Consider the following 25927-nt stretch of genomic DNA (forward strand, 5'->3'; position numbering starts at 1 on the left):
ATGCACCTCTGAAACATTTTGTGTGCTTTCAGCTGAGATTTGGATGTGATTTCTGTAAACAAGTCCTCCTTCTCCCATCTCCACCTGACCCGCCACTTAATGGGTCATAGTGCCTCTCCAAAGAAATGGAAATTACGACATGCACCAGTGTTTCTGCTGCTGGTATGAAAACCCAAAGGAAGCACATTACTCAACAGACAGTTTAATGAAAAGATGATTTTGAAGTGAACTCTACAGAGGGGCTGGTGTTTGGCATTAAACTTTACTTACTGTGCATGGGAAATAAGGGTGTCTGGCAGCTCATACCAACTCCTTTCACCAGCAAAAGAGAGGAAAATAGGTTAAATTATACATCATTAGCCTTCAATGAATATACAAAGAATCAAAATGACCAGTATTAGAAGAATAAAGAGAGAACAAGGAGTTTTCTGTACCACATTCTCATCATTTAGAGAAATATTTCAGCTGCCATTTGCTGCTCCCAACTTATGGCTTCACAGAAACAGAAAGTTAATTTACGTATGAACCCCCAGCCCGAAAAAATAAATAAAAATATATGGTTGTTCTTCACTGTAGGATTATCTTTTCATGCAACTCCTGATTGCTCCTTTCACTACTTGTACTTGCACATCTGTATCAAGCTCTAAACTCCTCCAGTGAGTCAAAAAAGTGAACCTTGGACCCTTATTTTCATTTTGAAGGTGAGGACTGAGTCACTGAGAGCTAAATGTAGCAAGCAGAGCATGCGGAAAGTGAATATTTTACTTGGTGTGACCAAAAATGTGTGCTGTGAGCAACTAAACAAGAGAACAATGGCAATGCTTCAATGCTTTGGCATCTTTTCTTTTTCTGCCAATTTATGGTGCATGTTTGAATGTCAGCAAATAATGAGCATGCACTTGGACACACTCCTGACTTTATGGACGATTTTCAGGCTTGTGTACTGTGGTGGTGATCCTTGACATGTGGCTTGGATCAGTTTAACACAGAAGTTCATGTTTGTTCCTACTTTGGCACAACAAAATTAGTTAAAATCAGTTAAAAAGAAGTCATGCATGAAGATTAGATGTGTTTCTGTTTGGATTAAGTTTGAAGGTTGGTGCGAGCACAGACAAGTTGAAATACTTCTTTTATGTTTAAAAGGAGAGGTCAGGATCATGAAGATTTTTAATATACCTATAATAACCCTTAAACTACCTTTGTTTACTCTAAAAGAAAGAGAGTGAGAGACCACCTCAATTATCTGGCCAGCTGCTATGCAATCCTCCAACTCCAAGAAAAACATTAACATCTGCTACAGGAAGAAACTTTAGCATAAGATTTGACTTTTGGCCAAAACCTAATAACATATAATTCAGGGAGCCATAAAATAAAACAACTTTGTCCAATTTAATATACCTTTAATAACCCTTACGCTACCTTTCTTTACTCTAAAAGAAAGAGAGTGAGAGACCACCTCACATACAGGCAACTTAAAACTTGATATTTCATTTGCTTCAGCATGAGTTTACATCCCATTAAATCACATTTTCTTTACATTTCAGCAAAATGGATCAGATGGCTGCGTGTTAAGGAATGCAAAGAGCACACAGACTGACAGACAGACGGGAGAATACACGGGGCAGGGATAGCTCAGTAGGTAGAGTGGTGGCCCCATGATCGGAAGGTCGGGGGTTCGACTCCACTGAACGGCTACCCTGAGGTACCCCTGAGCAAGGTACCGTCCCTACACACTGCTCCCCGGGCGCTGCATTGGTGGCTGCCCACTGGGTGAATGGGTTAAATGCAGAGGAACTATTTCCCTATAGGGACTAACACGCACACTTTACATACAGAGATATGATTGTGATTATTATATGTTTCTGTAACTTTAAAAATCAAGAGATTAAATTATGTTACACAATATTCAGCAGGTGTTAGGTCCTTCATGCGCAGGTTGTCTGTAGAGCTTACAGTAAATCACACATTTGATGTAAAACTTTCTTCAGATCAACAATATTTATGTGGATTTTCAGCTATGTGTTGCTTGTTGATGTTCTCTCTGCATATACGTTAGTAACACTGTTAATAGGGTTAGGGTCACTCTGATGTGCTCACTTCTAATCAGTCCCTGTGAAAATCTTATCGTCAGCTCTGCCTGCTGTGTTTTTGCCACCGCCAACATATCCAAAACATACATAGCAGGTCTAATTCCTATCTTTTAAACCTTCCCTTTCACTCTTGCTGCTATCCTTCTGTCACAAATCACCCCTGACACTCATCTCCACCTGCTCCACCCTCTTGTTCCCTGTCTGTTGGTTTTGATTGCTGACTTCAGATATTTAAACTCATCCACTTTCATTACGTCTCCTTCTTTCTTCACTGCTACACATGTCTCCCTCTCATTCATACACATGTATTCCATCTTGCTTCCACTGACTTTTTTTTCTCCCCAGAGCATACCTCCATCTCTCCCGGCTCTCTTCCACCTGCTCCCTACTCTCACTACAGATCACACTGTCATCTTGCAAACATATACTAGCAGAAAGTCCATGGAGACTTGTGACTGATCTCATTTGTGTACCACTGCAAACAAGAAGGGGCTCAGAGTCAGTCCCTGATGTAATCCCACAGCCACCCTGAATCCATCTGGCCTTCCTATCATCCTTATACATGTCCCGCTCCACCCTCAAACACATACACACACTCCTGACTTCCTCATGCAGTACCACAATAATATACTTTCTCTAGATCCACAAAGACACAATGCAGCGTCTTCTGAACTTCTTTGTACTTCTACATCAACACCCTCAAAGCAAACATTGCATCTGCAGTGCTCTTTCTCAGCAGGAAGCCATGCTGCTGCTCACTGATCGTCACCTCTCTTCTAACCTAGCTTCAACAGTTCTTTCCCAGAGCTTATAAGCTCCTTAGAGCTTATCTGCTTTATTCCTCCGTAGTTGCTATAGCTCTGAACATCAATGTCCTTCCTGATGCAACCCTCCCCATTTATCTGGGCTTGGGACCAATCATAGTTGTGATTTTGCTTTTGACAACAGGGGTGGCAATATATGTGCTAATGGTCAACTGGCTTTCATCAGTAGCTCTCAGGGCCTGTTCCTTTTGCAGTGTGTGCAAGTTTCCACTTCTACTGCAATGCTAGATAAATGATGAAAACACTCACTGACACATCTAGTTACTTTTTACACTGCAATTATTGAGTTTGGACTAATAGAGAAACTCCAAAACAAACTCACTGATGCATGGAAACAATGAGATATTAGCATTTATTTGGAGTTGCGCATGTGTTTACCTGATGAATGTATAATGTACAGCTGGTGACATCGTCTGGGCTCATGTGTCAAGTTTCCCTCACATCCACTTTGACTAATATTTTTCATGCTCTTATAGATCTTAATTTTAATACTTGACCTAGAAAAAGTCTCTCGAAAATTGGATAGGATGGAAGGACATTACATTCCTTATGGCACAACAAATGAAGCCGCAGAGCAGTTCTCGTTCAATTATCTGGCCAGCTGCTATGCAATCCTCCAACTCCAAGAAAAACATTAGCATCTGCTACAGGAAGAAAATTTAGCATAAGATTTGACTTTTGGCCAAAACCTAACAACATATAATTCAGGGAGCCATAAAATAAAACAACTTTGTCCAATTTAATTTCTGCTGGCAGGCAGAATTCGTCACCTCTCGTTTTGCAGAGTATCATCTAAGCGTTCAATGAGACAGAAAATGATTCAACTAAACAACACAGTGGGGAATTCTGGCAACTATAACAGCAAAACTTGTGCCAGTTATTGCATTTTTCAAGTAAGCTACTCATTTCCGCCCGCTTGCAGAGATATCAGTCTTGCACCTGAGTATATTTTGAATATGAGAGTTTCCATTTACTTGGATTTGGAGTTGTGCAAACTTTTCGCTCATGCTTTATAAGCTATGTATTCCATGGGAATGCTTTTGATAGTCTAATGAAAATTACACATTTATGCTTGGTGACTTGGTGGAACCCCAGCTCGTGAACAGTTGCCTTTCAGAAGAAGTTTTTGCAAAGTCTTCTAACACAAATCACACTTTCCTCATTGAATTGAGGCTTCTTTGACTTCTCGAAGTTACAATTCTTGTCACCTGCTGTGCTTCACTGCTCAACATTATTAATCATGATCACACGGTGTAATGAAACATCACTTTGCTAAGTCAACTGATTAGGTTAAAGCTTGTCTTTTCCCCAATGGAAGCCTGGATCCATTTATCACAACACTGTTTGCTTAAATATGACAGCTGCTGCAACACTCTTTGAATCCTTTGCTCCTTTTTTGAAAACGAGAGGTGAATGCTTAATAGGAATCTGATGCATTTATTTCCATAAATAACATTGGAACCGATGGAAGCAGACGCAACACCACTCAGCTGCTCCTCGCACACACACACACACACTCACACACACACACACATACACACACACATGCACATAAAAAACTGGTAGACACACACATGGATGGGCACAAATCACTTGGGCGTGGATGTGTGTTCACCCAGAAAGGAGCTGTGTGATGATTCTCCCTCTCCATGTACCCTGTCTTGCAGTGATATTGTGTTATGAGTCATTAGTTTTCGAGGCTGTGCCCGCAGTCCAAAGATGTGAATTTAAACAAAACAGAGAAATGTGAGGACGGACTCTGTAGTTTGATTTCACAATGAAACATGAGTGAAGCCATGGAGATAAGAATACGTGTTCTATATTTATGCTGCTATTGAAAATTAGAGCTACTGGACAATAAACAAGAGACGTTACAGCAGAAATCCTTGAGAGCAAAGCAGGATGAAAGAAACTCCTCTTACAGACCTTAGGTTATTGTTAAATGACAAATCGCTTGTTTTCTGGGAATTCTTTCTACAGTCTGCGTTTTGCAGATAAGCTCATCTCAGGTATTCATCACTGCTACGATGTCTGTAGGGTAGAAGAACGCTTTTTAATCCGAATGCTGTGAAGAAAAACAACTTATAACTCAAGGAAGCAAAGGATTTATAGTTTAAAAAAAGACAAAAAAACATAACTTTTTAGAGAAGATAAGACACCCAAAGCACATTTTAAAGGTATGAATCAATGCTCACAACATGTTCTTTTTTGTTTTGTTTTTTTGAATGAAGAATTCAGCTTATCTTGACACAGGAATGCATTTTGTTTGTTTATACACTGGTTTTTAGTTAATGAACAGATTTAAACTCAATTTCAATATAGACACAGAATGCTCATTTCAGAGCATTCATTTTTTTAGACTGTTATTTATTTCTGTATTTGTTTTCTGCTGCTTTTTACTTTCATGCAATGTAATTTAATTAAACTGCAGTACCGCTGTAAAGTTTTCAGTTATTGATGTGATACAAAATAATTCATTAACAGTTTCAAGTACTGATGACAGGATAATGTTGGCATTTCATAAACTTACAACATTAAAAAAGCATTTAATTGCAGAAGTGATTAAAGTAAACACTAGAGATGCACCGATCATTTGGCCAGGGTCACCCAATCACTTAAATCACCTTCACTGAGCTGAACTTAAAATGGACAGTCTGAAAAAGCCGAGAGAGGCAAAGTGGAAAAAGTTAAAGCCATACAGTCCCCAGAGCCAGCCACAAAACAAAAGCCTCAGTATGAGCAAAGGATCAAAGCTGTTACAAGAGAAATGAAAGAGAGGAAAAGGGTTGATGTCCTGTTAGCTGCTGAATTTACAGTTGTGGTCAGAGGTTTGGATACACATGTCATAGACATCAATGCCATGATATTTCTATTTGTAATCATTTCTGAACTGTTCTTTTTTTGACAGCACTCATTGGATTTATCAATAATCAGAACAAGTATGAGTTATTTTGTTGTGTCACCACTTATCTGAGGTCTGGAAGATGACCTAAACTGTCACTCTTAGAACCAACCCAGGAAGCACCAAGGCTCAGGAACCCCATCAGTTTAAATACACTCTACCAACTCTGCCAAGAAGATCAAATATCCAGCACAAATTATCCCAGACATTTGTTGATAGCTACCAAATGTGTCTGGCAGAGGTGCAACTTGCTAAGGGACAATTAACTAAACATTAGCAGGGATGGATGCATAATTATGAGCCTGTGTGGATTAGAGAAAATCCAAAACAGATTCAAACTTGTGCAACCGATTCTTGTTTTTGAAAGTCTTTAAAGATGTGTGCTGTACCATCATTTTACCCTGGAAAGAGAACAGCTTAAAGAAAGAGTTAAAAACAACTCAAATTACCATGGTATTCATGCCCATGATGAGTATATTTAAACCTCTGATCACAATAAATAAGCCAGACAATTACATACGTACCTGACATTTGTTTTGTCATATAAATATAATGGTCATGTTTCTATTTCTTAAGGTAAAATGTGCCATACAACAGGGGCACAATCAATGATGCATACATTTTAAAAAGAGAAAATCATGAAACTTACTGTTGCTTCTTTTATTTAAAAAAAAAATAGGTTTTTTTCACCCTGATGAAAGGAGATTTTTGTTTCGATAAGCTACAACATTGGAATGCTCCAGGAGAATTTCAATCGGTGCATCTCTAGTAAAGGCCATGGGGGGTCATTCCAGGTAAACTGAATATTGACAGTCCTGAGTCAAACAAATGGAAATTCAGTGATAAGATTTTTCTGTCACAGGGTATTTTTAGGGGTGGGGTTAATTCACATAGAGATCTGGTATCCTGTCCTCTGACATTACCAGTTTAGAATTTTGTAAGTCGATTAATTAAAATGTGAAACCATTATGGCAGTGTCACTGGCAAACAGTGCATCTATAAGAGGGTCATTTTGGATTTAATGATAACAGCTTTCCTCCACTGCTGGAGATATAACATAGGTAATTTGATCAGTAAATAGCACATTCATTTGATTTGATTTGATTTTTTTTTACACAAGGAGTAAACTCTCCAATGTGTCCAAATGATTCCAGGCACATTGTTAAAGCACACTTCACAGCTGTGTTCTCCCACACACTTTTTCTTTGTATTTTCATACTCTGTCACACAGCTAACTTAATCACGACTGGTAACGTAACTGCCACTTATGTCTCAAATTACATCTGAGTTGAAGAAAATTGATTTCACTTAATTGTTGCACTAGGAACTGGAATGTAATTGGCTCACAAAGATTCAGTCTTCTTTTGGCTCATTGTTTTTGTTCTGGCCCTGCACCAAAGGCCAGGCTGATGGTATCTATTAAACAGGCATTTTAATTAGGATTTGTTAGACAGCAAAACGCAGCTAAAATGAGAGTTACTGTTAGACTTTCACTCATCAGGTGGACAGTAAAACACATTGTTAGAGGATGGTAATGTTGCTCTGCTGGATGTGTAAGCAGAGAAATGTCTTCTTATGTTAGCCATAGCTTCTTTTTAATGAGGTAATAATGCACATCAAGCCTGAGTTTTTGTCAGCTCATTTTAGAGTCCTTCTGCACAAAAAACCTTATGGATGCATCTTACAGATGAGAAGAACCATTGCAGTTTTGAATGCGCGTGCATCAGTTTTAAATAACCAGAATAAAGCACAAGTCGTACACCAGCAGGAAGCCAGTATTCACACAAGCAATGCTGTAAAACACTGAAAGCTGATTTTTAACACAATTTCCAAAGAACCCAAACAAACAGCAAAGCAAAACTCTTCCACTTTAAATCTGTAAACTGTGCTGTGCTGTAAAAATGTCCTTTTTTTTTTACCCAGTACTCACCAAGGAATGCAATTTTCAACTTTTTCTTTTAGGAAATTGTTTCATCTCTTTAAAGCAAAGGTCACACATGCAACACACACCCTCCTCTATCTTACGCTTTCTCAAAGCTTTCGCTGAATACTAATTATTTCCATGACTTTTGAGTATCTCACCCTTAAGGGTTTTTGTGCAATCTGAAGAAATACCACTAATATTCAAAAAATATCATGTCTCCAGAGTTCTCTTACAATAGCGTTTCTATACGTTTCTGTTATCTCATTTATTCCTTGGCATTCAGGGATGGTTATACTTTCTATCCTAGAAACTTGCCAAAAGGGCTTTTAACTTGCATTCTCAAACCAAAAGAGCTTTGCATCTGTTCCTAAATTCACTTGCTGGACAGTCACAGGCTCCTACTTGCTGGCAGCTGAAAAGCTCCTCTTGAAAATTTTGACATTTAATGCCCCGTTCAAGTGAAGCTCAGTAGTGGCTGTTGTGAGAATACAAGTATTACTTACTAGCTCTCCAAATGACGTGTCATGCAACGAGGCACCATCAAAAGCTCAAGCCATTATTGGCTAGACCTGCACTCTAATGTCTCTGTGAAATATAATTATATGTAAAAGTTTTACATAGATGTCGAAGTGAAAGCTGTCAAACAGCCTCTCCTGTAATGCCGAGGGAAAGGTGTAAGACCTTAGCAGATCTGTTGGAGGCCTTCTCTGGCACTGGAGTTTGACTTGCTGAGAAACACCATGCCTTCAGAAGACTCTTACTCTGGCCTTGTGCACTCTGAGATTGGTCTACACCATCAGCAGATGAGGATGAGGTCGACAGCACTCTACAGCAAGTCAATGAAGAAAGGGTGACAGGTTCTTGCACTGGGCCTGGGTCGGAGGAGTGGGTGGTGATGTGTCCTAGGGTTTGAGAAGTAGTCGGCACAGCAGTTCTCAGGCACTGGCCACGCAGCACGCTGTGGAAGGCTTTCTTGAACTCCTGGCTAAAGCACGGGTAGATAATGGGGTTAATGCAGCTGTTGAGGTAACCCAGCCAGAAGGTTATTTTAAAGATGGTTTCAGGAGGCTTACAGGATGGGAAGATGGATCCTAGCAAAGATGCAGAAAGAACCTCAAATCAGAAAATGAATACAAAAGCACACCAATGAGAGCAATAATACCTCAAGGTCCTAGATAAAGGCAGATATTGAAAGCCCATAGATCTGACAAGATTAAACCATTCTCTAATTTCACGTGGTTTCAATTTATTCATGTTTTTGTATAATTACAACTTTCTGGAAACAGATATTTTTATTTGTCAGCATGACAACGTCCCCGCACATTTCCAGCTTTATAAATAAAACATTTCCCAAGTGGATGATCTTGACTCGTCCCTTAACAAAAAAACAAAAAACAAATAATGAATAATTTAAAATGGCATCTTGGAAGAAAAAGGGCAAGTGTAATAACTGTACTGGCACTAAAAAGGCAGTAAATCTGTGAAATAGTTAGGCTTTTTTCCCTATTAATTTATTCTGGCATTTGCCAACATCGGGTGACTGAAAAAATTAGCATGCATGAGGGGAGCATACATTACAGCGGTGTAATCCTGCAGAGTAGATTCATTCTTTACCTGCTCCTTTAAGGTTTACATTTATTATACCATTTATTTATATTATTTTAAGTTGCTTTTTAGTTTCATTTTGTTGTGTGGTGCTATGTTTTTCTCTCAGTTATATTTAGGCCAAGTTCTGGAGCTCAAAAATGAAGCCAATGCCAATTTACCAAAAATTGCAGTGGCCACTTGAGGCTGGCTCCAAGAGCAAATCAATCCCCACAGAATCCCATTTTAAAAACATCAAACTTCAGAGCACATTACTCTATTATTGGATTTTGTTAATACCTTAATTTAGGAGCGTGGATGTTAGGCCTTACCTCGATGTAGCTGAATCATTAAACCTTGACCCTATTTGTACTGCTGGTGCCTTTTGGAGCATTTTTTAAACGAACTTATCTGACAAATACTACGGTTTGCTGTGTGGTACACCCTGTCCACAAAGCTTTTGCTTGAGTTTTGTTGTGTTAAATTCCAGTTATTAACTTAGCAGTAACGAGGCATCTGTGATTTGTGTGCTTTGGGTCCACAGTTTTTTTTTTATAGATGTAGCTTTGAAACCAAGTGTTCTAGAAACTTCTGGCCAAAGAGTCTAGAGAGTAAATATTTATGCCCAGAACACTGACTTTGAGCATTTCAATTACATGTTAATTTACCATGTGTTTTTATTAGAGAAATACATTTTAAATGGTTACATTTCATGGAATGTGGCCAAATCAAATTTACTTGACATCGACATAACTTTTGGTTGCAATCAGGCATCATCCAGGTTTAGAAACCAAAACTAATCTGTTAAGTTTTGGGAAAGATCTTGGTTTCTCTCACAGTGTTCATGTAATTTTTCAGCTTTAATTGTAAAAATTCTAATGTACCTGTTACACAGACTGGGCTGGAAAAGGAAAGCAGCTGTCATAATGTGAACGTGCAAGTTTATATTTGATGTTGCCCCTCTGGTGTTGTATCACTCTGACCTTTGTGTTTATATGATGTATGTTTGTATTACAAAAAATCCGACTATTGGCCTTAGCAAAGGTGAATGCTCCCCGAGTGCCCTTATAGTTGCTATTGAAGCAGCTGCTGTGAAAAGCTGGTGACCAAATGGTTTAGAAAAAAAACCAAGCATTTGATCTGAGGGGCTCAGGACAATTCAAAATAAATAAAAAATATACTTGTGGTTTTTCAAACCCTCAGTCTGTGAATCTCAGAGCTTGAATGAACACTGTGCCGTGAGCCGTGACGGACCGTCTCAGTTGAAATGCATAACTATCCTCCTGTGACTGGCTGCCTCAGGTGGGTACAGGGTGACTGAGGATGCCTCCTGGCATTACAGCCCATTAAGCCTCATGCTAGTTATTATCTATAATAGCTTTCATTGGGGAGGGAGTAGTAGTTTGCTTCTTTCCATTTCAGCTCACAGCTGAAGCCTTTTCTGCTCCAATATGGTGCTTTATTTGGTCTGTGTTGTTGCTTATAATTGAATTTCTTGATGTTCCTTTAAAGAAACTTGGCCAGTAGAATCAAGGCAGAGTAGAGAAGGAGAAAGAGCTTGCTTGATGTTGTTTTCATACACCAAAACACCAACCAATTTTATGCAAACTATGGGTACTTTTACATTTTTTCACGTTGTATTTAGCAGTGACTCGAACAAAAGTCAAACCAGGATACAAATTTTATGGACCGTGTACAATAAACGTGAAACAAACGTAAATATAAAACATAACATGAAATGAACATAATATATATGAAAATTAAAAGAGCTGTAACAAATGTTTTTGAAAAACATACAGTATAGATATTAATAACCGCTGTATTGTTGATGATGTGCAAAGTTTTGTTAAGATTTGCACACCGTTCAAGGATGAGATAAATATACATGTGATCTTTATAATATGATGATTCAGCTGCTTTTTATGCAGACTTAATTACTGCATTGGAGTGGGACTGTGATGCACAGATTGCCGTTCCCAAAAGAAAGTTGCTATTGTATCTAAAGGTAATATATTGGCAAATGTGAAAGAGCCACCATGAAAATTCCTACTGTCCCCCTGAAAATGACTGTCATAACTTCAGTGGACCTGAATTGACACCTTGCAGGGTTGCCACACTACCACACAGACAAACTCCAAAGAGATTTTAACACCTGCCAAAGTATTTGTGGTAGTTCCCACTGCAGCAAGTGTCACGGGGATCACATTTTGCCATGATGGCATGCATGCATGCACTTACACAAGATAAAAACAACATCAGTTGCAGCTGTTAAAGCTGCCCATCACAGTTTTATGGTCTTTTTTTGTTTATTTAATCCAATAGTGCAGAGCCCTTTAATGTTACGTTCCCCCTATTATAAGCAGATGGGCAATAGCACTGTGCAAAAATCTGTCACAGTTTATTAGCTTTGAGAAACAAATGACTCATTAATAGCTGTTATTTCCTAACAGACATTTAACATAACAGACAGTCACTGCAGGAGCACACGTGTTCGTACTAACATTAATAGCTCTATTTTCGGACACCAGTAAGCCATAATAGCAAACACCTGAAAAGAAAACAGGTGAATGGAACTCAGCCATCATTATTTGGTCGCACCTGTGCGACCAACTGTTCCGGTAACAAAACCAAAAAAATCTCTGCAACTCTCTGTGTGGTCAACAACAGACACACATACATTATGCCCCTATCATGGACTAAACCAATCAGAGGTAGTCAGGGGCGGGACCTCTCTGATTGGCCGTGGTCCAGTTGAAAGTGCAGGTGGAAGAGAGAGGTGAGTAGCTTGAATAAAGCGATATCAATTCATTAACGGATTCCACACAAAGACCTAAACACAGAGCGGACCCGACGCATCAGAATCAGCTTTGTCTTTCTCGGCATTCTCACCCAACAGCCCGAACACAGACACGCTGTCGGAGCTTAGCGATTCTGATGCGTCGGGTCCGCTCTGTGTTTACGTCTTTTTGCGCTGATTCTGAGCTGCATTTTTGTCTCTCTCCAACCAAAATTCACCGAGCCAGCAGCAAAAGAAGCAGCAAACTGCGCTTCACATTTGATCAATGTCGTCATGAATTCCCTCTGACTTTTGCTGTTTTGTTTCCACCACGATAAAAATCACACTTCCTGCACAGCTCTCTCTCTCTCTGTACTTCAGGAACAGTTTCCCATCTCAAATCTGTTTTCTGCATTATTCATTCGCTTATTACCCACCAGTCTACCATTGTTTACAGCGCTTTTTCTTTTTTCACTTAAATGACCTCGGACAAGAAAGCCTAATTTCTGCTGTTCAATACTGAAGAAATTTAAATTTCTTAAAATTATGCAAAATTGCAGAATATTGCAGAATATTTTTAAGGTTATCTGCTATAAAAAGCCAGACCAGGAAAATCTCCTTCATGTTTTTCTGTGTTTTATTCTCAGTTACTTTCACACAAAGGCATCTGATGTGATTTTCACAATTCTGATGAAGTCTCATGTGTATCAGTACTGATAAATGATCAGAATGATAATATTTCTGACTGTCTGAGGCTAAATTGAATCAAATCAGGACTTTGAGAACCGGAATCGAATGGATTATAGAAATCAGTGATGACACCCAGCCCTAGTGAGCAGCCTAGGCCTGAGAGAAGTGGATGAAGCTGTGGGTAATAAGAAACGATGAAAAGAACTATTGACAACTTTTTTGTTAAGGCCTGATCTGTCTGAAATTCATAGCCAGTGCTCTGACACGGTGCCATCAATATTTGAATGCTGAAAAAGCACAGTGTATCCAGAAAACACATTATATGCTGCAATAAATGCACTGCCCAAGTGTCCCCTCTCCCCACGGCCTTTCAGCAGCAGACAGCAGCAAACAGGTCGCCAGAGGAGGCCAAGATGATGATTAAGTTTAACATTTTCTACAATATTGACAAAGCACTTTAAGCACAAGTTTGTTAGTTAATAATTTAGAAATTAATATTGTCTGTATGGACCCCCCCCCCCAAAGAAAGTGCACATGTCAAACTGCGGTGTTAAGCGATGCAGTTGAAAAATTTGAGTGCGCCTAACTTTTGTGCCGGTACGCCTAAGTTTAAAAACTTAGGCGTACCGGTGCGCCCATGTCAAAAAGTTAGTCTAGAGCCCTGTGTTAAACAACAATGGCATAGAAATGATCACAAAAGTTGGAAAATAAGGGCAATGAAAATAGTAAATCTTTGATATCATCTCTATCAACATGGAAAAACTAACTACGGTAGTTGACCTTGGCTTGGTATTGTTTTGTCATATTATGATAACTGGGGTACAGTTATTGTGATGTGTTAATCCCAGTATATAAAGACTTGATTGTTGACTAAACCGAGACATGAACATCTAGTCTTTAGAATAAAAGGCCTTTTGTTTGCACTTGGATTATACCTTGTGTCTGTTATATGGATAGTTATGAAAGTACACACTGCAAAGAAAAAACTGAAAACGATAACACGTATATTATTTGTCCAGATGATGTGTTTCATCCACGTCTCCTACATCTCTTATCGTAGCTGGGTTCCGCCTTCAATAAGATTAGTATTTATGTAACCAAATAGATTTTTCAGCGTGAATCTCACCATCTGTGACCTGGGAGGTAAATACTGACTGACTGCTATTCTTAAAAACATGCCGGTCCACTCCAACAATCACTTATCTCAGTCAAGCTGTAAGAGTTATTTCAGAAGCAATTAAGATTTCTAGATAGAGCCTCACAACGGTTGGTTTCTGTCCTCTCTTACATCTGTGATAGCATCACTGCTGCCACCATCATTGACGAGAATGTAGGAAAAATTTATTACACATAAAGCTGAGGATATCTGACTGAATGGACATTCACCTTTTATTGAGCTTCTTCACATTATCCTCAGCCCATATCTACAGATGGACACCAGCAGAATAATTCATGCTCAACAGATCTTTTCCATTCAATGGGGGCTTCTGTGAAAATGCTAAAATTACAGTTATAGTCTTATAAAAGGAAAAAAATCAACATTGGATGAATCATATTAAGTCTCCTGCTTGGAAATGTTAAGTTTTTCATTATCTTTGTAATCAAAATATTCCACGAAACCTGCCAATCAAACACAAAAGTAATGCACTTACTGTCAGACTAAGGGAACTGAGGTGTAACTCTATTACAAGCAAATTAATTCCAAAAATAATCAATGATAAGCAGACTTTAGATTCTCCAAAACAAGTTATACTATATTTTTCCTCTTCTTTAAACCTGCCTTAAACCAACGTTACAAGTGTGGCATATAGGAGTAGGTTTCATTCTATTGCTACATTTACTAGTCTATTCTAGGGTTAACTATCCTCTGGGTAATAGGTGGATACTGCTAAAGTGTTATTTATTGAAGTGGGAGGGGTTATGAAGCCGCATGCTGCAGTGGCTGTACCCAAATACTAAATGGTGTGCATCCCCATTTAGCATAACCACTGCTGTAATGAAGTTTTCTCTAGTTCGATTATTTTATCTTTAGTCTGATTTCTTTTTTATTTGTTGTACTAAAACCTTTAGCAGCAAAGAAAAAGAACTCAGACTGTTGAACATTTTCAAGGCTCTTTCTTTGTGTTTTCACCACCCAGCCATCTGACACAGGTACATCCATACAAAACTTGTTTTACAAAGACAATTTCAACTCATCTGCATTTTTAACCTGCAGTGAGGTTGAAAATGCCGTGATAATATTATATAAATATTTGTGTATTTTTTTCATTTCAAAATACCATGTTTTCTCTTGTGTATAAATATATTGATAAATAACTATTTTCTGCTCTCCAACTTTTTGATGCTAGACAGAACATTTTTAGTAGCTAAAACAGCAGTAAATGTCCTTCAGTATGCAACAAAAGATGAATTTCTCTTTGAGAATAGCAGATGCTTAGGTGTGTGCCTTGAACCTAAAGAAGAACACGAGTGTTACAAAGTGAGGCTTTGTCAGCTTCAGTGCAGAGGAGGTAAGAAGGTACCTACCGATGGGCAAAACCAGGAAAAAAGGCAGCCAGCACATAATAAAGCATCCAACGACAATGCCAAGAGTCTTGGCTGCTTTTTCTTCTCTTGAGAACTTCAGCAGCCTTGGTAGGGAAAAGGAGGAGCGTTTATGCATTGCGGTCCCCTCGTCACCCTCCTGCTTCCCTATCTGAGCAGCGTTCCCTCTGTGTATCCTCAGCATCACCCCCTCCATCTCTACCCCCTTTCCTTTCCTCCCTTTCCTCAGGGTTTTGGTCTCTCTCTTCGCCACGGTATATACACGACAGTACATGGCCAGGATGATGACCAGTGGTATATAGAAAGATCCTAAGGCTGAGAACAAGGCGTAGCCAGGCTCCTCTGTAATTCGGCACACTGTCTCGTCCTCTGGGTCGGGCTCTTTCCAGCCGAATAGAGGGCCAACAGATATAGCTGCTGAGAGTCCCCAGAGAGCAGCCACCGCGGTCAGGCCTCGCCGTCCGGTAGCTATAGCGGGGTAACGCAGGGGGTAGCTGACAGCCAGGTAGCGGTCAATAGAAATCACACACAGGCTGAGGATAGAGGCAGTGCAGCAGAGGACATCCAGGGCGGCCCATACGCTGCAGAAGGACCGGCCAAACACCCACCTGCCGAGAGCCTCTGAGGTGGCGGAGAAGGGCAGGACAGCAGAGCTGAGCAGCAGGTCTGCTGCTGCCAGGTTGGCAATGAAGTAATGTGTCACCGAGCGCCAGTGGTGGTGGAACAGCACAGACAGGATGACCAAGATGTTTCCGAGGACCCCAAACACTACAAAGACCACCAGCACCATCCCCAGGACGACTGCCTTGGCTACATCCACCTCTGGGTGGGCGGAGGAGCTGCAGTTTGGACAAAGACCTGCTGCAGAATAAACACTCATGTTCTCTGCAGGAAACATTGTAATCTGCTGGTTGCATTAAGATGTAAAGTGTCTTGCAAATTGATGACACTCATGCCACATCTGTTCTTTAATTACTTCAGCTCCAACCCTCTGCCGTCTTCCGCTCCTCCCAGCGCAGAGGATAAAAGCTTTTACAGCTGCATAAACTGCTCTTCCAGTTAATTTGTAGGTACAGTGGCTCTTGCCAGCACTCCAGTGATCATGTGGCCAGGGTTGCTTGGCAGAACGTCTTATGCTGGAAGAGTAACACTGCCACAGTTTGCCATATTTAGTCTGGAAAAGCTTAATAAAAATGACAAATGCTCAAGTGGCAGTCACAGATGGATTTGGGGTGTCATGTCTTGCCATAACGAAAAGGCTTTACCTGTTAAAACAAGAAAAGAGATAAAGGAAATTTATCAACACATTCATAATCCTAGACTTTTATAAATACCCAAAACGAGCTCATTACTGCTTTAAGTGCTATTCTTTCTCTGACAGCGTAGGAGCAAATCAAAACAGAGGATGCAAGACAGAGCACATTAAATGTAAAATTGTAAAGTATAATCACCCGGCCATGATTAAAGGGTAAAAACATCATTTAATGGCCTCTTTCAGCCTCTTTGTGTGCAAATTCTTCTCCCTTTATTACAGCTGCAGTAGAGAAAAGAGAGTATGCTCCTGAGCCCAGCATTCCCAGATTTCTTTTTCATTCAAAAAAACAAACAAAACAAAAATCCCCCCCAGTGCGGTTTTCTTGTTTTGTTGGCTCTGCAAGAAAATACTGGTAAGATTAAAACATCCCATTATTTATACCTGATATTTGTTTAACCTTCATTTAAGCTGTCAGACTGATTAAAGCTAAACATGTCTTTACACAGGCAGTGTTCTTGAAAAGTAACTGTGGTAAGGATTATAATAGAAAAGAAAATATAAAGAAACAAGATATCATCCATTAAGAAAGAGGCAAACACAAGGACAACACAGCAGGAATATTATCCTTGGGGGGTGGGAATCATTTGTGGCATCATGAGAAATCCAGCCAAACATTCAGAGAGCTTAAAGATAAATTAAGACAGAGATTATTTTTTAAAGCCAGAGGTTGTGATGCTCCCTCAGAGGTCTTGTGTCAATAATCAGGGTTTTAACTCATCTACCAGATGACAAGCCAAGAATTGAACCTTGAGGAGGGCACTATATTACCCCAGTGAAGGCTTCAGCCATCGATAGTCCCACTCAGTACCACTCGCAGTGAGCGTGTTTTAGATCAGGGATGTCACCGAGCGTGATAAGCACCAGCGAAGCATAGAATAAAAGAAAGTGGCTGTGATAAAGCCTTCGGAGAGAAGAGTCATGCTTGTCACATGTTCGTGCGGGATCAAAGGATTTCACTCGCCGCACGTCCCACTGCCAGGCGGAACGAAATTCACACAAATAAACACTTGATGCTGGGATTTCCACATCAGTGGCCGGAGGGGGAATTGATAGGTGGTAAAAACATATCTTGGTCATATCTTAACATTTTTGGTTGTAATAAGATTTCTCAGTGTGGTGTCGCGCCTGCACGGAGAGATTGCTTTTTTTTGTTTTGTTTTCCTCAGCCCACCAGTGTTCGAGGACCACTGTTACTGTGGAAGGACGTCAAACATATTTACATTGACCTGAGGCAGCAGTTGCAATTCTACATAGGTGAAACAAGATTACCAATATCTACAATGTGATGCAGTACTCCTACAACCACGCACAATGTTTTGTGTGCCTCAAGGCCACACAGTTGTCTTGATGTTGGCTGATAATGTAAAGCATGTATCAATAATAATAACGAGAAAAAGAATACTTTAATCATTGTTTTGGGAGCATTCATATTCATTTGGTTATATCTAGTAAAAGGACTTTCTGCATCTCTCAATTTTATATTATTGCCAGTCGAATATCCTTTTTCCATTTAATAAACCACGAAAATATTGTAGAGATTAATAGACAGCGATAACCACAGCCTCAGCCCCCAAGGGCATTTTCCTTCAGTTGTCCAGCAGCAAGCAAAAACAAAGACTGAGACTGCACACGTCCATCATTCTCTGCAGATAAGATTTGATTAAAAGCTATCAGTGAACATCATTACAATCTAATTTACATCTGAATCCAAAGATGGCTCACTCAGGTTATTGCATTAGCAGAGCTCCTGGAAAGATTGTATGTTGTCCTTGAAGAAACTTTTTTGTTCCCCCTCCAGCTGGGCGGCCTTTGCCGAATGGAAACAAGTCAGCCAATTAAACCTAGAATTGGAATTATAATTAGGGTTTTGTTTTTTAAACAGATAGGATATTAGTGAGCATATTAAATGACTTAAGGTAGCCTGACCATGGGTATATTAAATCAGAACAGCAGTTCCTAGCATGGGATGGTATCATTATCACAAGGGTAACACAGACAATATCAACTTACTATTAACTGTCCTGATATTGTTTTGTGAATGCAGCAGATCATGAAGTCCCGTGAAAGCAATTGAGTTTGCTACACTTTGTAAAGTGCAAACATCTCAGCATCATGTCAAACACATTCCTACATACTTATTATTATGTATTTCTATCTTTTATATCCTATCTATTACAGTTTTTAAGTATTTATCTTTCGTGATGTTGCATTGACCGGAGACATCTTTCAATTTCATTGTACTTGTGACAATGACAATAAAGAATATTCATATTCATTCATTAGATTTTGTTAGGCACTAATCATCAAGGATGCACTTTTTTCACCCCAACCTGCTTGCCTGTAACTAATTTATTGCTTTTCGGTGCATGATTTGCAGACTGATGAGAGTGTATTCAATGAACTTAATTTGGAAAATTTGTTACCACAAGCTCCCACAAGGACACATGAAAAAAATCACTTATGATGAAGTGAGAAAATGCTCACATTTGCACAAAGATCTAATTACTTTAGATCTGTTCTATGTCCAACAAACAAAGAAATATAATATTTCTCCAGAACATCAGCTCTGAGAAAAGGGAGAAAAGAAAAATCAAGGATGTTAAATGTTTATTTTGAACATGTTTCCTCCAGGTCACCACATCACATAAAAGAAAAATGGAATTTATGACTGATTCAGATGCCCGTGAATGCCTCGGTAGAGTTCATATATCATTTCTGCAAACACTGTAACATAACTGCTTGTGTCAGGTCTCTGAAGGAGAGAGCACTACCGTGATGAATCACTGCACATTTGAAGTCAGTTTCTAAATTGCTATTTATTCTCTTGGGGGGGGGGGGTTTCATAATTCAGTCCCCGATCATTACATTCCACTAGTCTTGAACATACACAGCCTTTCAGGGCGGATAATGTGAGTGCATCTCCTTTTCATCCACCTGAAGAAGTGATTTTTGTTAGTGTTTGTCATCATTTAATGGAAGATACATCCCTGAGGACCAAAGCTTTGAATTCTCCTGAGCTTTAAAGCACGTTCCTTATGCAGCTACAACCATTCATCATTTTCTTTGCATTATTAATATTCACTTCAATATTCCACATATTCTGAATGAATATGGCCTGTGCATGCCTTTTATTTGCGTTCATTTCTAATAATAAACCTTCTGTTACATATTTTAAATGCACAGAAAACATAAACTCTCTAAAAGGTTGCCTGGATTATCATTACTAAATGGAAATAAAGCAGTTTTCTCAGTGTGCTTATATGTGGCCTGCCAGACAATAACCGCCTCCTTCACATGGTTAAAAATAATCACAAACAAGCACAATGATCCATTCTGATGACTGGAAGCCACTCAGTTTGTGAAGTACAATAAGCAGGAGTATGGACAAGAAAAAAGAAGGGAGGGGGGGAAAGTCTTACCTTCATCCATGTGCGCAGATCTCACCGGAATTCAGCTAATTTTCTCTGAAAGCATGTCATTTGTCACAGTGTCAGCCGCAGACAGCACGGAAAGCAAAGTCAAGTGCTTCTCTCCCTCCTGCTGTCCTCCTGCTCTCTCTGGTGAAAAATAAAGTCACAGTGGACCACCCCACCTGATCCTCCCAGACCCCGCCCCCTCACCGAGCGGCTCACACCTTTTAATTGCCGTTCAATTTAAATTTAACGCTTATTCAGGTTACCGCGTTCACGTGCGTGTGGCCCGGTAAAAGCGAGCTAACTGAGCTGTGAAACTAATTACACGTCGTTTCAAAAGGTTCATTAGGCTTCAGAAAGCAAGATTTATAACTCTGTTATTTTTTACTGCATTTTTCTACTGTTAACAAGTAAAGTGATCCTAACAAAGACTGTTTTGATACACAAGGGCTGCACTGAACATCAGTGGCAACAGGTTTCATGAAGTGATGAGTCCACATTTGAATTTGTGTTTGTTTAAATCGGCATTAATTTATACCGAGAGGCGAAGCGGACAGAGATGGAGGCTCTGTCATGGTTTGGTGCTGCATTTCAGCCTGTGGTGTTTGGGCTCTTGTAAAACTGATGGAATTGTGAATGCGCAAAAGCGCTGTCAGTTTTTGAACCATTATGTAATACTATATAGAAAGTATCAGATTGCCAACTTCATTTTTCAGCATGACAGTCATCCCAAACACACTGCCAATGCAGTAAAAGCATACCTGGATAGAAAAACACATAATACAACCATGACATTTCCATTTCCCCATTTTAGCAAAACATGAAGAACTGAGGGGTGGCTTTAAATGTGTACTGGATAAGTTCTCCAAAACATTTTCTCCTGGAAGCTTTTTTAAAAGTAGAGTACTGCTTTGATTTAAATGTATTTGTTTTCTATAAATCAAACCCTAGAGGTATGACCTTTTGTCAGTAAAGATGGTGTTTTACTGACTCCTGTGTTTTACTTTCCCCTAACTTGTTGACTGTTACATTACTATTACTATCACAGACAACATAAGAATCCTCTATAAGCAACTCGTTTTCATTCACTTTACTGAATGTTGGCTATATCAGTAATTAAATTAATTAATTCATAATTTTCAAATGTCTTGTATCTGTTTAGTCCCACTAGTTTTTGTTTTCCCCTAATTTTCTTTCTAGTGTTGCAACTGATCCAGACATTTACCTCTACAGCAGTGTGATGGTTACATAACTGACAGCCATTGCAATAATCTTTCCATCCCAGATAATTCATATTTTAATGGGTCGATTTCAATAACATAGGTAGGCATGCTCCTAAAGACATTAACCACACTCCTGCACAATTCTGAAAGCAAACTACAAACTACATTTTAACTTTCAACAAAGTTATAAGAACTGTTTCGATATAAACTAGGATCTGCGCCCGGTGCATTTCTGATGTTGATGGTTGCTAAGAGGGTTGAAGCAAAAGCACCACTGCATGCTGTAAAATTACGGTTTCCCTTCTGTGGAGCAAAGAAGCCTACCCCGCCAAAAGCTTACAAAAGTTTGATAAAGGTGTCTGCATACTTTGTTTTTCTTATAGCTGCCTGAAACATTTGTGAAGGACTTTTGCCAGTGAGAAGATGATGGATTTCTGGTTCTCCAGAGACCGAAGGGACCGGCTTGATCCTGGTGGTGCTTGTCTTTTGCTTTGCAGAGATATACTAGATGTAGTGAGGCAGAATCCTTAGTGGGGGCAGGAGAGGTCCAGTGCATCAATAATACCTCAAGGATGACAAATAGGCTATTTCTTCTCTCAGATTATTGTTTCGGGTTGAGTTATTTATGGATTCTCCAATGGCTGAGCAGCTTGACCGCAGGTGTCTCAGATGTTGTTGAGGGCATAGGCAGCTCTGTTCACTTAGAGATTTTTTTTTTCACAATCCTGTCCTGAATGCTGGGATGATGCATTCATCTTCACATGACAGAGTTGTCTCATATGTCTGTTGCCACTGTGTGTATTGATCTAGTGTATGGATCTTTCTTGCGTATGGGCTCGTTGCAGCTTTCAGCACACATTTGTTTTGTTTTTTTTACACTGTCCTTAGACTGACCTCCATGGCTTGTTCCCTGCTCAATGACAACAAGTGATTTGTTGTTTGCAATTAGTGGGGTCTGTGCTGATTGAGCTCATCCAAAAACAACAGCAGTTGAAAGCCTTAAAAATGAGAACTTCTTCTTTTATTAGTCATTTAGTGTTATCCAAATTAAAAACAGAGAGTGTGGTTTTAGCAGCTACAATGTGTTGAGCTCCAGAGATTTAACTGTTCTTTGGCTCTGCAGTTATTTACACTATTTGTCCAAGTAAAAGATTTAAAATCTCTTTTTCAAAGGACACCTCAACATTTACATCGTAACCTGGTCTCATGCCGTAAGTGCTGGTCAATTAGTCCCACAAATTCAGTCTCTTTTATTGTGTACACAAAGTTGACCATCATTCTACAGGAGAAATCGGGAGAATACTTCATGATCCTGTTACTGTATATTTTTGAGTGCTCACCGAGTGCAGACCCAGCTAACCAAGAAAACAGAGCTTTGAACAAAGTGAAACCCACTTTACTTCAGTCTGATTAGTTTAGGTGCCTAAATATAACCGAGCATCAAATTAAAATGAAGAAAATGGACTTGAAGCAAAACTTAAGTGAAAAAGTAACGGTTCTGCTGTAGGGCTTAAACAATGACTTTGGCCTCTGCCATTCCTTCAGCATCCAAACATGGACTTTTTCCATCCTCAAAACCTCTGTGTTGAAGGACACAATGCAACAGATCAGCAGAGGCCATGCTGATAAATAACTCATATTCCTGTAAAAAAAAAAAGAAAAGAAAAAGTTAGGGGTTGTATCGAGGGAAATGAATAATAGATTCAATTTTGTGAGCATTTCACGTACTGCTGTGAGATTGTGTTGCATGTGGAACCTAACAATCAGTAGATGAATATTGCAACCTGCTGTTAAAAAATTTTGATTGACCATAAAGCTATTTAATGGTTGTGTGATGACAAACTTCGTTTTACTAAATCAGGGCTCTGCACAGACTTAAAATGAGCTTCAAATTTGCTGAGCACAGCACAACATGTTTTAATAATGAAACTAGGCTTGCAGTTGTTTCAGATCTTCTCAAAAAATTAGTTTCACTCAGCAGAGGTGTTGATGCCATCTGTGAGTTTAATATATAAATGTTAAAAGAGTGTCTTTAGGAATACAAAACCCATCTAAAATATTAAAGATAGATAGACGTGGTTAGAGGCATATTTTCCTGTGCAAAAGTTATGGAAAAATGTGACTAGAAGTGAATTTTCCTTTCAAAAGACCATTGCTGACACAAATTATGTTCTTTAATGGAATGACTAGAGAATCAGCTAAACAACACTGAAAATGGAAAGGTTTTTTCACCTACACAAACCCAGATGAAATGCATGGACACTGAGTCCCGCTATAAAGCCTCTTCTGGTACAAGCATCTCTCAGTATAATACAAAACAGTTCAATGTCAAGATTTTGCTGTAGTACACAAAATGCAGGACACAGTCGAAAAGTAGTTTTCATAAACAGAATCTTCATGAAAACAGAGCAGACCATTATTAAGTATTAAAATGTCATTTTACAAAAGAATGACAACAATAAAAGAATGTAAACAAACATTTTTCATAAACAATGATAATCATATCTCATTTGAACTATTAAGGAACAATATAGGATCCATAAGCTTAATACATGATTATAAATGAAATTTAGATATGTTTATTTTATATAATATTGCAAGAGCTTTGGGCATTTTTATTTTTACATTGCTTATGCAGCAGTGGACATCACAGGCAGGTAACAGAAATTTTGATCAAGCAAGTATCTTTGGATTAGTCTCTTATTTCATTCACAGGCAGGAGCCGTACTAGGAAAGGCAACTTGAGCAGTCCGAACAGCTTGTCTCTGTCTCTGGGGCAGAGACAAGCTCCCAAATAAAGTTATTATATTCAGATAACTTTATTTGGGAGGAGAAACAGAGCTTCTCCTCTTTTTCTGCCAGTCTGAGCACCAATGCTCCGAGCAGGCAAGTAGTTATTGTGGGCAGGATGAGAGTGGGTCAGGGAGGTTAGAAAGAAAGTATTTTCTGCAGGCTCTTCAACAGGTTTCCTTGGCGGAGACAGACATGTAAGTACAAAGCAAATGTAGACTGACAAAACAAACAAAACCCAAAGAAAGAAACAACAAAAGCAACATTTTACAACTTCAACCTAAAGCGCTCTATCTATGCAAGCCTTGATTTGAGATGGAAGACAAGTGTGCCTGCCCTGGGTTAGACAGCACCCACCACTGAAAGAGTCTGATAAGTTTTCATTGACACATACATTCACACAGTCAGGGGAGAGATGAAGAGAAAGGCTGATGCCATCAGGACCTTCAATATCACTTTACCTCATTCTCTGTGTAGAAACTGTTGAATTAAACTGAAGTATTTGCTGTGTGTACCAGTCTGTAATAATGGGATGCAAACGAGAAAACGTTCCAGCTGAGACCTGGCCAGTCCATCCTTCTAGCTGCTCAGTGGATAACAGTTACACCGAACTTGTGGAGCTTTTGCACAGCTGAGCCACACGAAAGCATTTAATGCTGTGTTTCTACACTATGTTCAGGCACAAACACAAGAAAACAGCTACTTTAAAGCTGAAAACTTGTTCCAGCTTTTTCATACAGGAAACGAATCAACAATCAATAAGGGAATCAATGAAGGACTCAACCAAAGCAAAAATAATAAACCCGGTACAGCATATAAATAAATAATCACAAAGTCAGGGTTTCAGACAGTGTTTGGAAAATGTTGGCTGAATGATTGAGTGAAAAAAAGCAACAAACATATGGGCCCCTCCTGAAAAACCTTCTTAACACGTCTAAACCAGGATTGTCAAACTCAGTTTGGTTTATGGATCATATACACTGATCAAAAAGAGATAAAGGAACACTTTGAAAACAAATCAGGAAAAAAACAAAACAAATAAACATGGCAGATATTTATCCTTATATGGACTGGGTAATGTGTTAGGAACTAACGGACAGATATGGGCTGTAACTGTTACTTGGAATGCGTTACTGTTATCCGATTACTTTTTTCAGGTAATGATAAAAGTAAGAGATTACTATTGCAAAAAAGTAATTAGATTACTGTTACTTTCCTGTAAGCACACAGCATTATGGCGTTACTGTGTTACTAAACTGTGATTTTGTTTTTGAGAGTGTCTCATGACAATGACGTACGAGCGTGCGATGTCCGTGGCACCCTAACCTCCACCCACCCCACTCCTGCTAAACAGGTGAAAATAGATTTAAGAATCACAGAATCTTTGATTTTATTTATTTTTGCTGTGTTTTACTTGCCTCTTTTTGAAAGAGTGAGTGCAAACACAAAAAAATATTTTATTTAATATGCTGGAATATGCAGAAAATAGATTTACATGTTAAACAAATTTCTTCCACTTAAAGACTGTTGCATAGGATTTAATTTTTGCTTGATGTAATGTGCATAAAGTTAAAAGATGAAAACAAATAAAACTATTTTTAAAAGAGACTTTTTCATACAATAAAAGTCCAATTGGGCTGAAAGGTCTATTGCTTTATAACGTGTTCAGGTTGTGTGTCATGTTTTTAAAAAGTAACTAAGTAATAAAGTAACGAATTGCTTTTGAAAATAAGTAATCAGTAAAGTAACAGTATTGCTTTCTTGGAGAAGTAATCAGTAATTAGTAAATAATTACTTTTTTCAAGTAAGTTGACCAACACTGCTAACGGATGCCACATTATTAGACAGAGAT

General features: G+C 39.0%; 1 protein-coding gene across 1 annotated transcript; it reads right to left on the minus strand.

Annotated features, from left to right (window-relative positions):
* Positions 1-4436: 4436 nt before the first annotated feature.
* adra1ab (adrenoceptor alpha 1Ab) lies at positions 4437-20194 on the minus strand. The gene is made up of 3 exons (XM_005941377.3): positions 20069-20194; positions 15317-16599; positions 4437-8831 (listed from the first exon to the last, which is right to left on the minus strand). The coding sequence occupies exons 2-3, from the start codon at positions 16230-16232 to the stop codon at positions 8380-8382; spliced, it is 1368 nt and encodes a 455-aa protein (XP_005941439.1). The 5' UTR covers positions 16233-16599; positions 20069-20194; the 3' UTR covers positions 4437-8379.
* Positions 20195-25927: the final 5733 nt, after the last annotated feature.

This window comes from Haplochromis burtoni, unplaced genomic scaffold, assembly GCF_018398535.1.
Source record: "Haplochromis burtoni strain Fernald_Lab_line unplaced genomic scaffold, NCSU_Asbu1 Contig_298, whole genome shotgun sequence".
NCBI lineage: Eukaryota > Metazoa > Chordata > Actinopteri > Cichliformes > Cichlidae > Haplochromis > Haplochromis burtoni.